General features: G+C 43.8%; 2 protein-coding genes across 16 annotated transcripts in view; both read left to right on the top strand.

Annotated features, from left to right (window-relative positions):
* The window catches only part of LOC110505383 (myelin transcription factor 1-like protein), a 138,877-nt gene extending 135,609 nt beyond the window's left edge, over positions 1-3,268 (top strand). For 6 of the 14 annotated variants that reach the window (XM_036962448.1, XM_036962445.1, XM_036962446.1 and 3 more), the window contains one exon: positions 693-1,034. In XM_036962448.1, the coding sequence (XP_036818343.1) occupies positions 693-833 (141 nt within the window). In that variant the 3' untranslated portion in view covers positions 834-1,034. Of the gene's footprint in view, positions 1-692 lie in introns of all 14 variants that reach the window. The other 8 variants (XM_036962444.1, XM_036962453.1, XM_036962452.1 and 5 more) reach the window with 5 other exon arrangements.
* A 908-nt stretch (positions 3,269-4,176) lies between these two features.
* Positions 4,177-15,375, top strand: part of LOC110505382 (peroxidasin) — an 89,973-nt gene continuing 78,774 nt past the window's right edge. For both annotated transcript variants that reach the window (XM_021584564.2, XM_021584563.2), the window contains exon 1: positions 4,177-4,470. In XM_021584564.2, the coding sequence (XP_021440239.2) occupies positions 4,286-4,470 (185 nt within the window). In that variant the 5' untranslated portion in view covers positions 4,177-4,285. The remainder of the gene's footprint in view (positions 4,471-15,375) is intronic.

Here is a 15,375-nt window from a genome sequence, read left to right as displayed (position 1 = left end):
TCTGGACACTATAATATGCTACTTGTGTCAGTGCCACCCTAATAGTCAGTAGAGTTAGTCATCTGTCTGGTTCAGAATCTCTCCCATGCATGTCCTCCTATTGTCTTTCCTATGTCCATCTGTTTTTTTATTCGGGGTGACCTTGTCTTTTTTCCAGTCATCTTACATCTCTTGATGCGATTTTTAAAAAAAAATCCTGAATCACTTCCATTCCTGAATTTCCCTTTTTTTCCAAATGTTCTAACCGCAATGATCATCTATTTGAATGGAAAAAGCTTGATTTAGCTAAATGAAAGTGCCCTTGTTGGTTGCAAAGTGCATGTACACACAATGCGTATAGACACTGCAGCATGACCCTATTTTCCCAACGTGGACATCGCTGCATGACATCTTACTCTGTGTGGATCATCTTTGTGTAAAACCACCACCTCTCAGCCTTTAACCTGTTGCAAGACACCTTATTTCAATGACTATCACTTTTAGAGCATTTAAATATGAAAAGGCCTAGTTCAGAGAATAGTTTGTTTCAAGTGGTTTTATCTGTGGTAAAACATGTTGGTTAAAAAAAACTGTAAGGCTAAGCTCCTCAAAGGATGACTTTAGTTTTTTTTAGGCCTGTCTTCTGTTCTCTCTTTTTCACCTCTTTTTCTTATGATCTCACCTAATTCTGGTGTTGTTGAAATGTTTCACAGGAGCCAATCAGCGATCAGAACTTTGATGCTTACGTGACCACGCTAACAGACATGTACACCAACCAGGAGCAGTACCAGAGCCCTGAGAACAAAGCCCTGCTGGAAAACATCAAACAAGCGGTGCAAGGAATCCAAGTGTAGCCCAGCCCGCTAGCCCAGCAAACGCCAGAGCTTCTTCTCAAAGAGGAGTGAAGGAAAACAACATCCACAGGAAAGAACTAGAAGTGACATGATGGGATGACGCCTCATGGTTTGCTGCTGTAACTTATCATACAGTGTTAGATACAGATTTTTGACCTTCAAAAAAAAAAGAAATGTTATGCTTAGAAAACTTCATAATGATTTTTCTTTTTTTGTCTTGCTTTGATGAAAAAAAAAAGTAAGTGGCAGAATAGTTTTTGAAGACATTCACATTTTGTACGTTTTCATACTGTATGAGCTGAAATGGTGTGATGTAATGTTTCTAGCTGCTCGTGTATGCACATTTTTTTGTGTATATTTCTGGACAGTAAGCTGATTAACATAGGACTTTAGTTATTTTTAATGCTTGATGATGACGATTTTAGATGAAAAAGCTGCTCTGGACAGTGAAAACAAAACAAAAATCAAGAGGGAACTGCAAGGAGGTAGCTACTTTTCAATGATCTTTCCCTCAATGGATGATTTTGGAATTCTACAGATGGTTTTTCTTCTTCTTGTGTGCAGATTGTTCAATAGCAAGACTTGGTTGCAAAGTACTTTTTTTGAAACCTTTTTTAAAGGTCGGTAGCTGTAGGTGGGGGCATTTTTAATAGGTGTTGGAAATGAGTATGGCAAGAAACTGACTTGATGTTTGTATGAATGTTTTAGTTTTATTGTAAACATCATGACACGGAAACCCAATGGTGGAAATCCCATTGTCTTGAAAAGGACTATTCACTCTTGATCTTTTGTGTTGGTAGATACCCATTGTCATTCAATCAGCAACAATGTGATGTATAGCGGAAATAGAGTATCAAGGCATCATTCTAGCATTTAGTATTAGTTCTGGTTCAAATGTCAAAACTTACGTTGCTAGAATCGGGCAATGTCTCAGCAATGTATATCTAAATCATATGTTTATAATAGATATGGGATGCAAAAACAAATTGGGGGGGTATATGCAATTACCTGTTTATAAACATAGGGGGGGGGTCAAAGGAATCTTTTCACTATATGTCAAATATAAAATGTTATATAAACCTTTCAATACAAAAAAGTATTTAAGTTGAACATTCAGTTTTAAAGATGAAAGATGCTTTACCAGTTCCACTTTCTTTACATACAATTTTGCACAAGGACACCTTTGTTTCCATGTTTTGATGTTTCTACAGAAACTAAAGCAGTACCTGAGAGCCTAAGCGGAGAGTAACAAGAGTTTTGTAAAGAGTATTTATACTAGAGTATGAGAAAGAGCGGGACTTACAGGGTCATTGTCCCCACTTATGTGCCAGTAGACTATTTGCACTTGTCCTACAGATACTATCCTAACATGTGGCGCCGTGCAATTTCCAGGTGTTCCTTTGAAACACGATTGGAGCAAATAACTGCTTGAAGCCACTAGGTGATGAATTAGTTCCACTGAAGGAGACTACAGGGATTTGAATCAGAAATTATGATTATAACCATACCACTAATACTGTATTATCAAATGTTAAACAATGATGCTATTTCATTTTGGTATGTTATATGAGTATTAAATAATCCCCAGCAGCACTTTATATCTAATCACTGTACAAATTAAATAGTCAATCAATTAAAGGTAAAAATAAAAAAAAGAAGTAAATTGAGGGCGTATTCTCTTTTTTTTTAACTCTGAATCGGGGGATGCAGCTCCATGTCTGTATGCGGCCCCTCTTTCTGTTGTGTTATTAGTTGTTAACGACCATGTTGAGAATTTGCCTTTTAAGAGCTAATGCAAAGGTGCTTGTTGTTCAACTGATCTCATCTATTGTACTTTTACGTCCTCTTTTAGGGCTCCTTTGTCAATGGCTGCATATGCCTTTCTCCACAGCATTGTGTCTGCAGCTTTTTGCCAATATAGTAATGCTTTCAGTAGAGTACTAGTTAGTATCAGTTCTTGAATTCATTCTCATTATCAGTACAATGGAAAGGGATTTAAAGCACAAACCGGCTGCTCATCTACCGTTGGTACATAAAATCACATTTGAAAAAAGTTTTCTGTGAATATTTACATAGGGGACACAAAAGTTGTCACATATTAGAATGCTGAATTTTCATATAAATTATTGTGAATTCATCAGAGTTTATTTATTCTATCCTATTTATTTTGAGCTTGATTTAAGTATTCATTAACGAAGACAGGATTTTGTATAAACTATTGTGCTCTCTGTGGACCTGAAGTTTAATTTATTTTTGTACTACACAGCATGGATTTGTTGACATTTTAATTTTGCTATAAATGTGTGAGATCACAAGTTGCTGTGATATTTCATTTTTAAATTGTGAACTTTGTAAAAATTTTGTCATGCTGGATGTTGAACACATCTTACTCTGAATAAAGAAAAATTGTGTTGCCACAGGCCTGTAAGCTTTGATGTCTAGTCATCATCCTTGGTCATCATCCTTGTTCATGCTCTCAATTCAGTGCGTAAAACCCACCATTCTTGGAACCCATTCAGCTAAAGGCTGCATTCATTCACATGGGTTTTTTCAATACACAAGAGAATCGCTAGGTTGTTTTATTCCTCGACAATCCTGATGTTTTGCAATAAGAATACATAAATAAGAATAAAGCTTTCTTGGGATTCACTTTACGCTATGTGATAAATTTGACGTTTATTTTGACGGCTATAAAGTGGAGTGGGTGTTTTGTTACAAGTACTGTCGCAAGTACCATTGTCAATCCACAGGAAAACCAGCAGAGAGCAGCACAGAGCACTGTATAACGTCATATTTCTTGGACAAACGTTTTTTTTACCTGCATCCTAAACCATTATAATGTCCTAAACCGTTATAACGTCCTAAACCATTATAACGTCCCAAACCATATAATTGTATGGCAATCTGTTTGCATATTTGGCCCAGAATAGGCACATCAATGGAGTATCAATAGAGTGCTGTCCACCCAGTGAGAGACAAACTGGCAACATTTTAGGGCATAATTTCCAGGTTCTATGGGAATAACATCTGAATAAGCAATTTACACGTTTTTTTTAAATTTATTACATCATTATTTTTAATAGTATTAAGCAAAATTGGTATCGCTTAACTGTATGTACCAGTAGTTTAGTAGGCTACATAGTTGATACATTTTTTAAATCGGACATCTCTATACAGATGCAGGCTACAAAGTATCATTTTATTAACCAGGCTTTCCATTAGTTAGAGTTTCTCCCCTGTCCAACATAATTTGTAACACTGCCCTAGATCTCTCTCTCTCGCTCTCGCTCTCCCTCTGTCTATTTCTCTCTCTCTCTCTCTCTCTCTCTCTCTTTGTCTCTTTCGCTCACTCAGTCAGCTGAGTTCCCTAGCTTTACTATAACTCAGCCGATGTTAGTTTCGGCTAGAGGGTTTGCTGGCGGTGTGTTCTCTGGGCTGCTGACTCCCTAGCAATGGCGCTGTGGACGGGTCAAGTCTTATCCCCTTTTGTAGTCGCGGTAGCACTGATTTTGGTCGCCAGTGGCCCGCAGCCTGTATATTCTTGTCCAAGTCGGTGTTTATGTTTTCGCACTACCGTGAGATGTATGCATTTAAACCTGGAAACCGTACCTGCTGTTGCTCCGTCGACAACCATCCTGTAAGTAACATTACATTGTATCTAACGGGAAAGGTTAGTCGGCTATGGAGGGAACAGAATTAATGCACTGATTTCTGGAGGAGTCACATCAACCCAAGCGCTGTGAGATGGTTATACGATCTCTTATGTTGGTGTATAATAATTTAAACAGTTAGACGTTATCTAATATTTCCGTATCTAAAGCACAGTTGAGAAAGCAAGATGAGAGGAGCTACTGTCATCTTTCGGACCAGACCACCATTCTGGTTGCCTATTCAAATTTGCAATGATGGAGTCTGGGAGTTTTGATCGTTTTTAAGTTCCTCATCACATGGATTTAGTTTTGTAGGCTTATATTATACGTATGCTTGTTCGTTATCTGTCTTGCATTGGTTTATTCAGTTGACTCACTAAAGAAAAACTATAACTTTTTTCAGCCTATAGGCTACCCACATTACGGAAAAGAGGTCAACGGCTTCGTTGTCGGTTGCATAGCGGTTGGAAGGGACGTGCCTTAGTAAAGTTCCAAGACACCTTTGACGTCTGCCAGTGACTGAGCTAGGCCCTACTTATTGAACGTTTTTTGGGGTGGTTATGCAGCTATCGAAGTCAGCCATAGAAAAAATGTGATGTATTGAAGTTGAATCAACATGGAAAAGTTTGCAAAAAGTAATCAACATAAGGGAATTTCATCTTTTTTTCACCCAAGGTTGAACCTACATCCAATGACAGGGTGACATGTTTGTTTGATTTCACGTTGATTTCACATTAGTTGACAACTCAACCAAATATATAAACATAAATATAAAAACTAGACGTTGAATTTACGTTGTTGGATCATATGGTGTATTGTAAAGCCTAATATAGTTCTCTGCATGTGAGCTTTGTGAGAAACTGCACCATGGGGTGACCTTTCCTCCAAGCGCTTGTTTAATTAAGCCTTGTTGGACTGCAAGTGGATGGCCCTTGACCAATATGGCTTAGTTGATTTCAAATCAAATTTTATTTGTCACATGCGCTGAATACAACAGGTGTAGACCATACATTGAAATGCTTACTTACAAGCCCAACCATCAATGCTGTTTTAAGAAAAAATAAGTGTTAAGAAAGTGTTTGCTAAATCAACTGAAGTAAACAATAAATACAAAACAAAAAAATATTAAAGAGCAACAATAAAATAATAGTAGTGGGGCTATATACAGGAGGTACCGGTACAGAGTCAATGTGGAGGCTATATACAGGAGGTACCGGTACAGAGTCAATGTGGAGGCTATATACAGGGTGTTACGGTACAGAGTCAATGTGGAGGCTATATACAGGGTGATACGGTACAGAGTCAATGTGGAGGCTATATACAGGGTGTTACAGTACAGAGCCAATTTGGAGGCTATATACAGGGGGTACCGGTACAGAGTTAATGTGGAGGCTATATACAGGGGATACCAGTACAGAGTTAATGTGGAGGCTATATACAGGGTGTTACAGTACAGAGTCAATGTGGAGGCTATATACAGGGGGTACTGGTACAGAGTCAATGTGGAGGCTATATACAGGGGGTACTGGTACAGAGTCAATGTGGAGGCTATATACAGGGGGTACCGGTACAGAGTCAATTTGCTGGGGCACATAGAGGTAGAGGTAAAGTGACTATGCATAGATAATAAACAGAGAGTAGCAGCAATGTAAACATGGGGGGAGGGGTCAATGCAGATAGTCTGGGTAGCCGTTTAGTTAGCTGTTCAGGAGTCTTATGGCTTGGGGGTTGAAGCCGTTAAGCCTTTTCGACCTAGACTTGGCGCTCTGGTACCGCTTGCCATGCGAAAGCAGAGAGAACAGTCTATGACTAGGGTGTCTGGAGTCTTTGGCAATTTGTAGGGCCTTCCTCTGACACTGCCTGGTATAGAGGTCCTTGATGGCAGGAAGCTTGGCCCCAGTGATGTACTGGGCCGTACGCACTACCCTCTGTAGTGCCTTGTGGTCGGAGGCCGAGCAGTTGCCATACCAGGCGGTGATGCAACCAGTCAGGATGCTCTCGATGGTGCAGCTGTATAACTTTTTGAGGATCTGAGGACCGATGCCACATTATTTTAGTCTCCTGGGGGGGAATAGGCATTGTCGTGCCCTCTTCACGACTGTCATGGTGTCTTTGGACCATGACAGTTCGTTGTTGATGTGGACACCAAGGAACTTGAAGCTCTCAACCTGCTCCACTACAGCCCTGTCAATGAGAATTGAGGTGTGCTCGGCCCTCCTTTTCCTGTAGTCCACAATCATCTCCTTTGTCTTGATCACATTGAGGGAGAGGTTGTTATATTGGCACCACACTGCCAGGTCTCTGACCACCTCCCTATAGGCTATTATTATATAATTGTTTCAGCATATTGCAAGGTAGTATTGTCATGGATGTGTCATTGGCTTCTTGGAGAACCAGAGTAAAGGGTCAGTAGGCAGGCATGGGTCTATGTTAGAGGGTAAAACTGGTTTAAATATGTCTCAGATGAATGGAAGCACAGTTTGTGACCCTGGTGCCTTCAGCAGTAGTGGCACTTCTGCACTTCTTTGATAGGTCCTGATAGGTCCACTGGAGGCAGCTAAAGACTGAAAGTGCCAGCGAACAGACAGACAGAATACACGCACACAGCTCTGAAACTCCAAAACAGTCCAATCTCTGGAATATGTGCCCTCTTGTTTTTAATTGACCCTTGTGATTTTGACACGTTTCCGAAACCTGCGTGCATCTGTGCAAATAAAGACCTTCAGGCAGGAAGCTGGGCACAAAGGAAAAACTCAGCCTTAACCACGGGCACCGCGTGCACAGAATTAGCCTCCCTAACATACACTACCAGTCAAAAGTTTGGACACCTACTCATTCAAGTTTTTTTTAACATATAAAATATGTTTTCATTTGTTTAATACTTGTTTGGTTACTAAATGATTCCGTATGTGTTATTTCATAGTGTTGATGTCTTTACTATTATTCTACAATGTAGAATAATTATTCTTTTTATATTATATAATTAATTATAGAATTATAGAATTATAGAATAATTATATTATTCTACAAAGAAAAATCCTGGAATGAATAGGTGTGTCCAAACTTTTGACTGGTACTGTATGTATGCAAGCTTCCAGGCCAGCCTCAAAGGGAGTCAATGGGCCAGACCTACAGCCACAGAGCACTGCCCTCCCTGCCAACTCTGCAAGATGCCCAGGACACGTCAACGTCCCCTCTGCCATGGGAACTGTTTTATGGTTTGGTGTGCTGAGCCCCCTTCTTCATCTTCTTCTTCTTCTTCCCTCCTTTGGATGCCTCTGAATCTGTCACTGTTTAGTGTTGTTCAGAGGAGGGCTGTGGAGGGCAAATCATGTGTCAGTTTGACAAGTTTTTCATGCTCGCTGGGGTTTGAACTAAGCAAGCCACCTGTCGCTTTGCCCTGCCTGCCTGTGCTCAGTCTTGTTGGAACATGAATGCAGCTCAGCTAGCCTCTGTGACTCTCCCTGCCTTTCCATTATTCCACTGTAAATTGTGCACACAAGCCTGGCCTTCAGGGCTGCAAGGCACCTTTCAACAGAACTCGAGCACTCTTTTGAAGGAATGCTTGAATGTGGGGAATATTTGACTCCCTGAATATGAAGTTGCAGATCACATTTAAGCCTCATTAGACACTAGTTAGTAGCTCCTTTGAAGGATAAAATGTAGTGTGTATTTTTGTGTGTTAGAACCAAGTTATGGCATCAGTCCTGTGCCTTGTACTTTATATTGGCTTTATTGACCAGTATGGAGGCTAAAAATACAACATTTTGATTGAATTCCTTTCTCATAGCTTCACTCATTTCGGCCACAGTCCCAGGACCAAAACACTGGCCCCTCCCACCTTGGGGTCAGCTGATTGCTGGCTGTGAGGGCTGGGGGGCAGAGGTGACTGGGTTGTTAATGAAACAGGTGTTAGAGACAGGGGGCATTGTATATAGATGTTTATTTGGGGACATGCTGCTGGCTGGCTAGGCCCTGAAGGTCTGGGCTTTGCATTCCTCGTCCTGACCTGGCAGTGTGCCATCTCTGATGTGGAAATTCCTCCTCATCAGCATAGAGCACTGCCGTCAGATGTTCCACTAATAGGTTCCTCAGAGCTGTGGGAAGGTATTTTGTTATTGTTTGAAAGCATCTCCCCAACCTCTCCTTTCTCTGGCTCTATATCTACCACGTTTGCCCATTTTCTCTCTCCACATCTCTTTTTCTCTCTTCATTCACAGTATTCTCTCTTACTTTCTCCCTCTCGTTCACTCTCCCCGTTGTTCTCTCTTTCTATCCCCCTCTCTTTCTCTCTCCCTAGTCCCTATACCAAGCCCTTAGTAGCTCTCTCCTGTGATGGATTTTGACATTTTGGTTGGTTAGTGCAGGGCAGGCAGCATTGTGTCAGATGCCTGTGTCTCCCATAAGAGGCCTAGCTGGAGGTGGGGCTGGAGATGGAGCTTGGGCTGGAGCTGGGGTTGGAGCTGGGGCTGGAGCTCCGACTGATCCCAGTTCTAATGTGGCGTCTGTGTCTAAATGTTCTGAGCCTAGTCAGCCTGCCCAGTGTGTGTGTAATGCTTGTTTCTCTACTAATGTCAATCTCGAATGAACTCAGGGACCCTGGCCCAATCACTCAAGGCTCTCAAAAAGTCAGTGGCTTCTGTGAGATAAGTATCTTATATCTCTAAATGTGTCTCTTCCTATGGGAAAAGGGGAATAAGGTATTTTTCCCCAAAGTACACCCAGGACTGTGCTCGGTGCTACCGTTTTTAGTTTAGTTTTTACTCTCAGCGGTTTTCTTTCAGATTACGGTAGACGTATTTTTTCCCTCCCATCTTTGATGGTCCACATTTATTTTTCAGCTGTTGTCTCGGATAACTAAATTACTGCCCTTCCTCTTTGTGACGATACTGCTGTACTCCTGCTCTGGGATTGTCAGCTCTATTCTGTCACTCTCCTGAATCCTCTCGTATAGGCCCACGGTTGTTGATGCTAGCTCTTCCGCTTGCTTACGCTGTGTAAAGACACATTTTAAGCTACAAAGACACAAGACCAATGTTCCCTCTAAGCTGCTCGCAGACACGCAGCTCCCCAGGGACAGCCGGGCAGAAGAAATATCAGCCCAAGCAGAGAAGCACGAGATTGAACTTCACTCAACTTTCTAGAGTTTTCCACATTAGCTAACACTACCAATGTTTCCCTTTACTGTGGGAATTGTGCTCGAGTCAATGCAATATTAGCCACTTTCAATGCAACATACCGAAACAAAATGAACTATGCAAGACTTAGTATGCAAAACAAACTATCAAAGAGATTTTGTTGTAGGCAGAACGCATCGGCGTAGGAATCTATTGCATTGACAGGCGCGGCTCAGGGCCGTATACACAGACCGGTGTGCCATAACCAATCAGAGATGCAGTAGGCCTATATGCAAATAGACCATTGCCATTCACTTTGAACTGGACTGTTTTTACAGCATGAGCGGTCGTCAGTAGATACACTTGTTTTGAGAGCAAAGCGAGAGCTACATGTAGCGACGTGTGCACATTTGTACATTTGTTCATATCCTTTGCTAGTTAGTGAGTTATTAGCCCAATTATAGATCATTTGTAGTTAGCAATGGGGGAGGGAATGCTTCCTACAGGAGCACAAAACATGTGCATTTCTAGACACATTTTGTCTTAAAGGGGCAGTGTTGTATTTTGAGATGGTCTTGAATAAGCTAAGTAGCCAATAGGCAGAGGGCAGCATAATTTGTCTGATTTTTTGTAATAATGGTAGGGGAATAATTATGCATTTAATTTTGTAAAGTGGTGTCTTGCATCAAACAACACAACAACATGTTCATGTCTAAAGGACAAGTGGATAAACAGGTTCGTGTAAAGCCTTGCATGTTTTTTTTTCTCAAAAGTCTCATGAGTAGCCTGCTTGACCACTGTTAAAACTAACTTGAAGCGGGTACAGCCTCAGTGTTCACAGTAAACTTGTGCCAGAATTTTCACAACGTTCAAGTTTGCGCTCAGCAGACCTGAAATTTGCTGAGTGAAACATTTTCTTTGAGGGAACATTGCGCAAGACGACAGCTTGTCTTGCAGTGGTGAGGTTTTATGCGGGAAATGTTTATGTGACATACTACAGTGCATACAGGATTGTTATAGACTTTCCTTTTTGGTTCTTTCATAGTTCATGTCTTGTCTGAAACCTCACAAATGGCCTCTTGTCATTTATGTATGTATGTTTGTTTCTGTGTGCTGTCACATGGTCTGGCATCCATAGCAGAAATGTGTTAAACATTGTGAAAGTGAACCCTGATTATAAACACATGGGCAACGCCATGGCAACGGGGAGTCTGCCCCGTTGTAAATGTGTCAATGTGCTAGCTCATAAAGTGGCTTGTTATGGCCTAGGTTGCCTCTTTATGAAATGTTTAGTATTCAAATAGGCTCCTTTCTTGGTGTTTTTACTCTCACACCCTGTGGTGGATGTGGTGTTTTTTAACGATATTACTACAAACAAACCCTTGTGAAACTCTGTTCTGTAGTAGGCTTGTAATAACAGTAAAGGTAAAGGCCGGGATGAAATGTGAAGGCTCAGCCTTTGGTTCACTCTCACAGGCTCAGGATTCAGGACTCTCACAGGATCAGAATTCATTTCACGTCAAAGGTTTTGCATTGTATTTTGGAGAATCAATAAGTAGTTTAGTTTTTCACCGGATCTTCGGCAGAAAGGTGGTAGCTTACAGGAGCAGGAGCAGCGGCTGGTTCTGAATGGACTGTGACAAGACAGACTAAGAGGTTGAATGAGTGCCCATCCAATGAGTGAAGCTGGAGGTTCCTGGTGGGTGGGTTCAAATGGGGGTGGGGTGGAAGTTGAACTCTGCAGCACACTACAAGGCAGGGAACCTGCCATCTGTATAAGATGGTCTTGATTTGCGACTTTACATTTATGAGCCTCCCAAGTGCAGTCCTTAGAGCCCTACTGGGTAGATTTAATGACCTGGTAGTCGGGCAGGAATCAGGGGGTGACATTTTTTCTCTCAATCCCTCCTTCATTTTCTCCCTTTATCTTCTCTATTTTGTGACATCGATGGTTTACAACAGTGGGCTGAGTGAGTGAGAGAGAGAGGGAGTCAGGGAGGGAGGGAAAAGAGTAGCTCCATTGTGTGGAATTTGCTGCAGTCAGGCTTTGTAAGGCGTTCAGTCTCTGCGGCATTATGGAATGCAAAGCCAGAAATCCCCAAAGCTCTGCTCATTTGCACAGGGAGATTGGGTCGAAGATAGTTCTTGAAAGGAACCCGCCTAGTCTCTCTCTTACTGTGGCTGTCCTATAGGGGTTGTGGGGGAGGACAGCTCGGCTGCTGAATTCTAAAGTTGTTCCAGCGTTTTTGCAGCATTTCTCACATAGCGTTGTTATAGCGTTATTGCAGGATTGTTAAACTAAGGATGTCTCCTAAAGGTCAGATTCTCCCCCTGTGACTTGTTTAGGATTTTTTTATGCATGTCCAGGGCTGTTCGTGCATAGTTGTTAATCATGCATGTCTATTTGCAGCCATGTTGTTGGTGAAGGGCCTCAGTGGAAGGAAATAGAGCTGAAGGGATACACTTTTTATGCCCTTGTCATGAATATTTATAATGCTTAATAAGATATTCGTGACTGTTGATAATATAGTTTCCTGGATAATGACATCAAAGGATGTCAAATAGGGTTGGGTGGTATTTTTCATAGCTTCATATTGTTCCTGTACCACACATCTTCAGACGAAGAGGAGGAAAATCATTACAGAATCACCCACCAAACAAGGACCAAGCGGCGTGGTAATGAGCAGCAACAGCGGCCGAAGACACAAGACTCCTGGACGGGAGAGGACCCTGGGCAAAGCCAGGGGAGTGTCGCCGTCCCAAGGTGCAGCAGGAGAAGCAGCAGCAGCAGGAGCAACAGCAGCAGCAGCAAAAGCAGCAGCAGGAGAAGCAACAGAAGCAGCAGAGGAAGCGGCAGCAGCAGCTAAAGCAGCAGCAGGAGAAGCAACAACAGCAGCAGAAGAAGCAGCAGCAGCAGCAGCAGGAGAGGCAGCATTATCTGGACTATACAACTTGGGAAGAGATAGACAGGTGGGCGGTCGACCCGGGGAGAGTGCCGGAGCCCGCCTGGGATTCGCTGAAGCAGTGTGAGGAGGGTTACATGAGAATGAGGTTGGCGAAACGAGCAAGGCGGCGTGGTAGGAAGCCCGAGAGACAGCCCCAAAAATGTCTTGGGAGGGGGCACAGGGAGAGTGTGGCAGAGTCAGGAGCCAGGAGTCAGACCTGAGCCAATTCCCCCTGTTTACCGTAAGGAGCCATGGATGGAATCAGAGCAGTCGGCTAAGTTGAGGGCTGAGTCTGAGAGGATTGAGGAGTTATTGGACAGATTGGAGGAGAGTGAGCGGATGGGAGATGAGGAGACACTCGAGGAGTTGTTAATAGAATTGGAGGAGAGTGAAGAGAGAGAGCTGTTGATTTGGCGTAGTATGCAAGGCATTCGCCCTAACGTGCGTGTCCCCAGCCCGGTACCACCAGTGCCGGTACCCCGCACCAGGCTGTCTCTCCGTCCCATCAATACAGGTGCTCCCGCCTGTCCGGCGCTACCAGAGTTTCCTCCCCTCAGTCCAGAGGCGCCAGAGCCCCTCAGTCCAGAGGCGCCAGAGCCCCTCAGTCCAGAGGCGCCAGAGCCCCTCAGTCCAGAGGCGCCAGAGCCCCTCAGTCCAGAGGCGCCAGAGCTCCTCTGTCCAGCACTGCCAGATCCTTCCTCCTCTCCAGCGCTGCCAGAGTCTCCAGTCTGCCCAGCGTCGCCTGAGCTGCCCCTCTGCCCAGCGCCGTCTGAGCTGCCCGTCTGCCCAGCGCCGCCTGAGCTGCCCGTCTGCCCAGCGCCGCCTGAGCTGCCCGTCTGCCCAGCGCCATCTGAGCCGTTCGTCTGCCCAGCGCCATCTGAGCCGCCCGTCTGACCAGCGTCATCTGAGCCACCCGTCTGCCCAGCGCCATCTGAGCCGCCCGTCTGCCCAGCGCCATCTGAGCCACCCGTCAGTGAGGTGCTGCCAGAGCCGCCCGCCAGTCAGGAGCTGCCAGAGCCGCCCGCCAGTCAGGAGCTGCCAGGGCCGCCCGCCAGTCAGGAGCTGCCAGAGCCGCCCGCCAGTCAGGAGCTGCCAGAGCCATCAACCAGCCTGAGCTGCCTCTCAGTCCTGAGCTACCCCTCAGTCCTGAGCTACCCCTCAGTCCTGAGGTGTCCCTCAGTCCTGTGGGCCTGTTGTTTAGGGTTCCCAGGTCAGGGTCGGCGGCAAGGGTCACCGTTCCTAGGAGACCACAGAGGCGGACTAAGACTATGGTGGAGTGGGGTCCACGTCCAGCGCCAGAGCCGCCACCGCGGACAGATGTCCACCCAGACCCTCCCATAAAGGTTCAGGTTTTGCGGCCGGAGTCCGCACCTTGGGAGGGGGGTACTGTCACGTTCTGACCCTAGTTATTGTGTTAATTGTTTGTTTTAGTTGGTCAGGACGTGAGTTGGGTGGGCATTCTATGTTTTGTGTGTCTAGGTTGTTTTTCTGTGTTCGGCCTAGTATGGTTCTCAATCAGAGGCAGGTGTCGTTAGTTGTCTCTGATTGAGAATCATACTTAGATAGCCTGGGATTCACTGTTGTTTTGTGGGTGATTGTTTCCGTGTCGGTGTTTTACACCACACGGTACTGTTTTTGGTTTCGGTTATTCACGTTACGTTTATTGTTTTTGTATGGAGTGTTCAGTTTATGTGTTTAAATAAACAACCATGGACACTTACCACGCCGTATATTGGTCCTCCGATCCTACACTGTCGCAAGGCATTCTGGTACTTGCAGTCATAAAAACGACTACATCGGCCATGATCCTCACGGCCACTTTAACCTTGATCCTTAGCGATTATTTGGTGCCATTCAGCCCCGTTCAGCAATATGGCACGCATCAAAGTCAAGTACTTCCATCTTAATGCGGGAGTTTGGATGAGAATACGTGGATGACGTCAGCGCTATCACTATCTACTGGTTTTAATATATACGGCAGTACCTAGCTGGCAGCCTGGCTAGCTGGCTTTAGCCTGGCTAAAAACATAGCAAGCTAGCTATCCTTTTTAGCTTCTCACATCTCCATGTGATATAATCAGATTTATAATTTCAAAAAAATATGTCCATCAAATATTCTTATACCTACGGGTGTAACCTAAAACATCCCAGATTGATATGCTGCTTGTGTATTCATTCCCATATATACTACAAATAAAGCACCATGTTTTGGTCATGGAGAAAAAAGCACATGGCTAGCTAGTTGGCTACAGCAGGTTCTACCATTTCACAACAGTAATCACTCGTTATTACTTCTGAATAAAATACCTTTCTCATACTTGCCAGTGTAACCTACAACATGTTCCCAATATGATATGCTGCTTCAATGTATTCACCCCCATATCAGTTAAGTCATCATGTTTTTGTTGTGGAGAAAAAGCACATCTCGCAGCTGTTTTTACTAGTAGCCTTGAATCACTAGTTATTACTTCCAAACAAAATACATTTGGGGGGAATTCGAATATTGTTTGACAGTTGCTTATCAATGCAAAATAGGCTATTTTGACACATAGCTTATAGATCATATCAAGGAACCACAACACTGTCCCCTCAGCTACAGGAGAGGTGATTTGGCGCGTTACAATTTCCTAGTGGCACGGGAGTACGAGGAATGTCGGAGCGCACTACAAGGAGCCGCCTCTTTTGTGACACTCTGTTGGCTCCGTTTGCATATTCTGTGTAGACCCGTTTAGGCAGCAGGGTTGTTGATCTAGGACGGGATTGTCTTTGCTGTAACCAAGAAGATTGAGCTGGTATTTTCTTTTTTTGGCGGTATTGAAAATCGTATCGC

The sequence above is a fragment of the Oncorhynchus mykiss genome, chromosome 25 (genome assembly GCF_013265735.2).
Source record: "Oncorhynchus mykiss isolate Arlee chromosome 25, USDA_OmykA_1.1, whole genome shotgun sequence".
NCBI classification, from domain to species: Eukaryota; Metazoa; Chordata; class Actinopteri; order Salmoniformes; family Salmonidae; genus Oncorhynchus; species Oncorhynchus mykiss.
The sequence above is the reverse complement of the archived record's forward strand: the minus strand, read 5'-3'. Positions and strand labels throughout refer to the sequence as shown.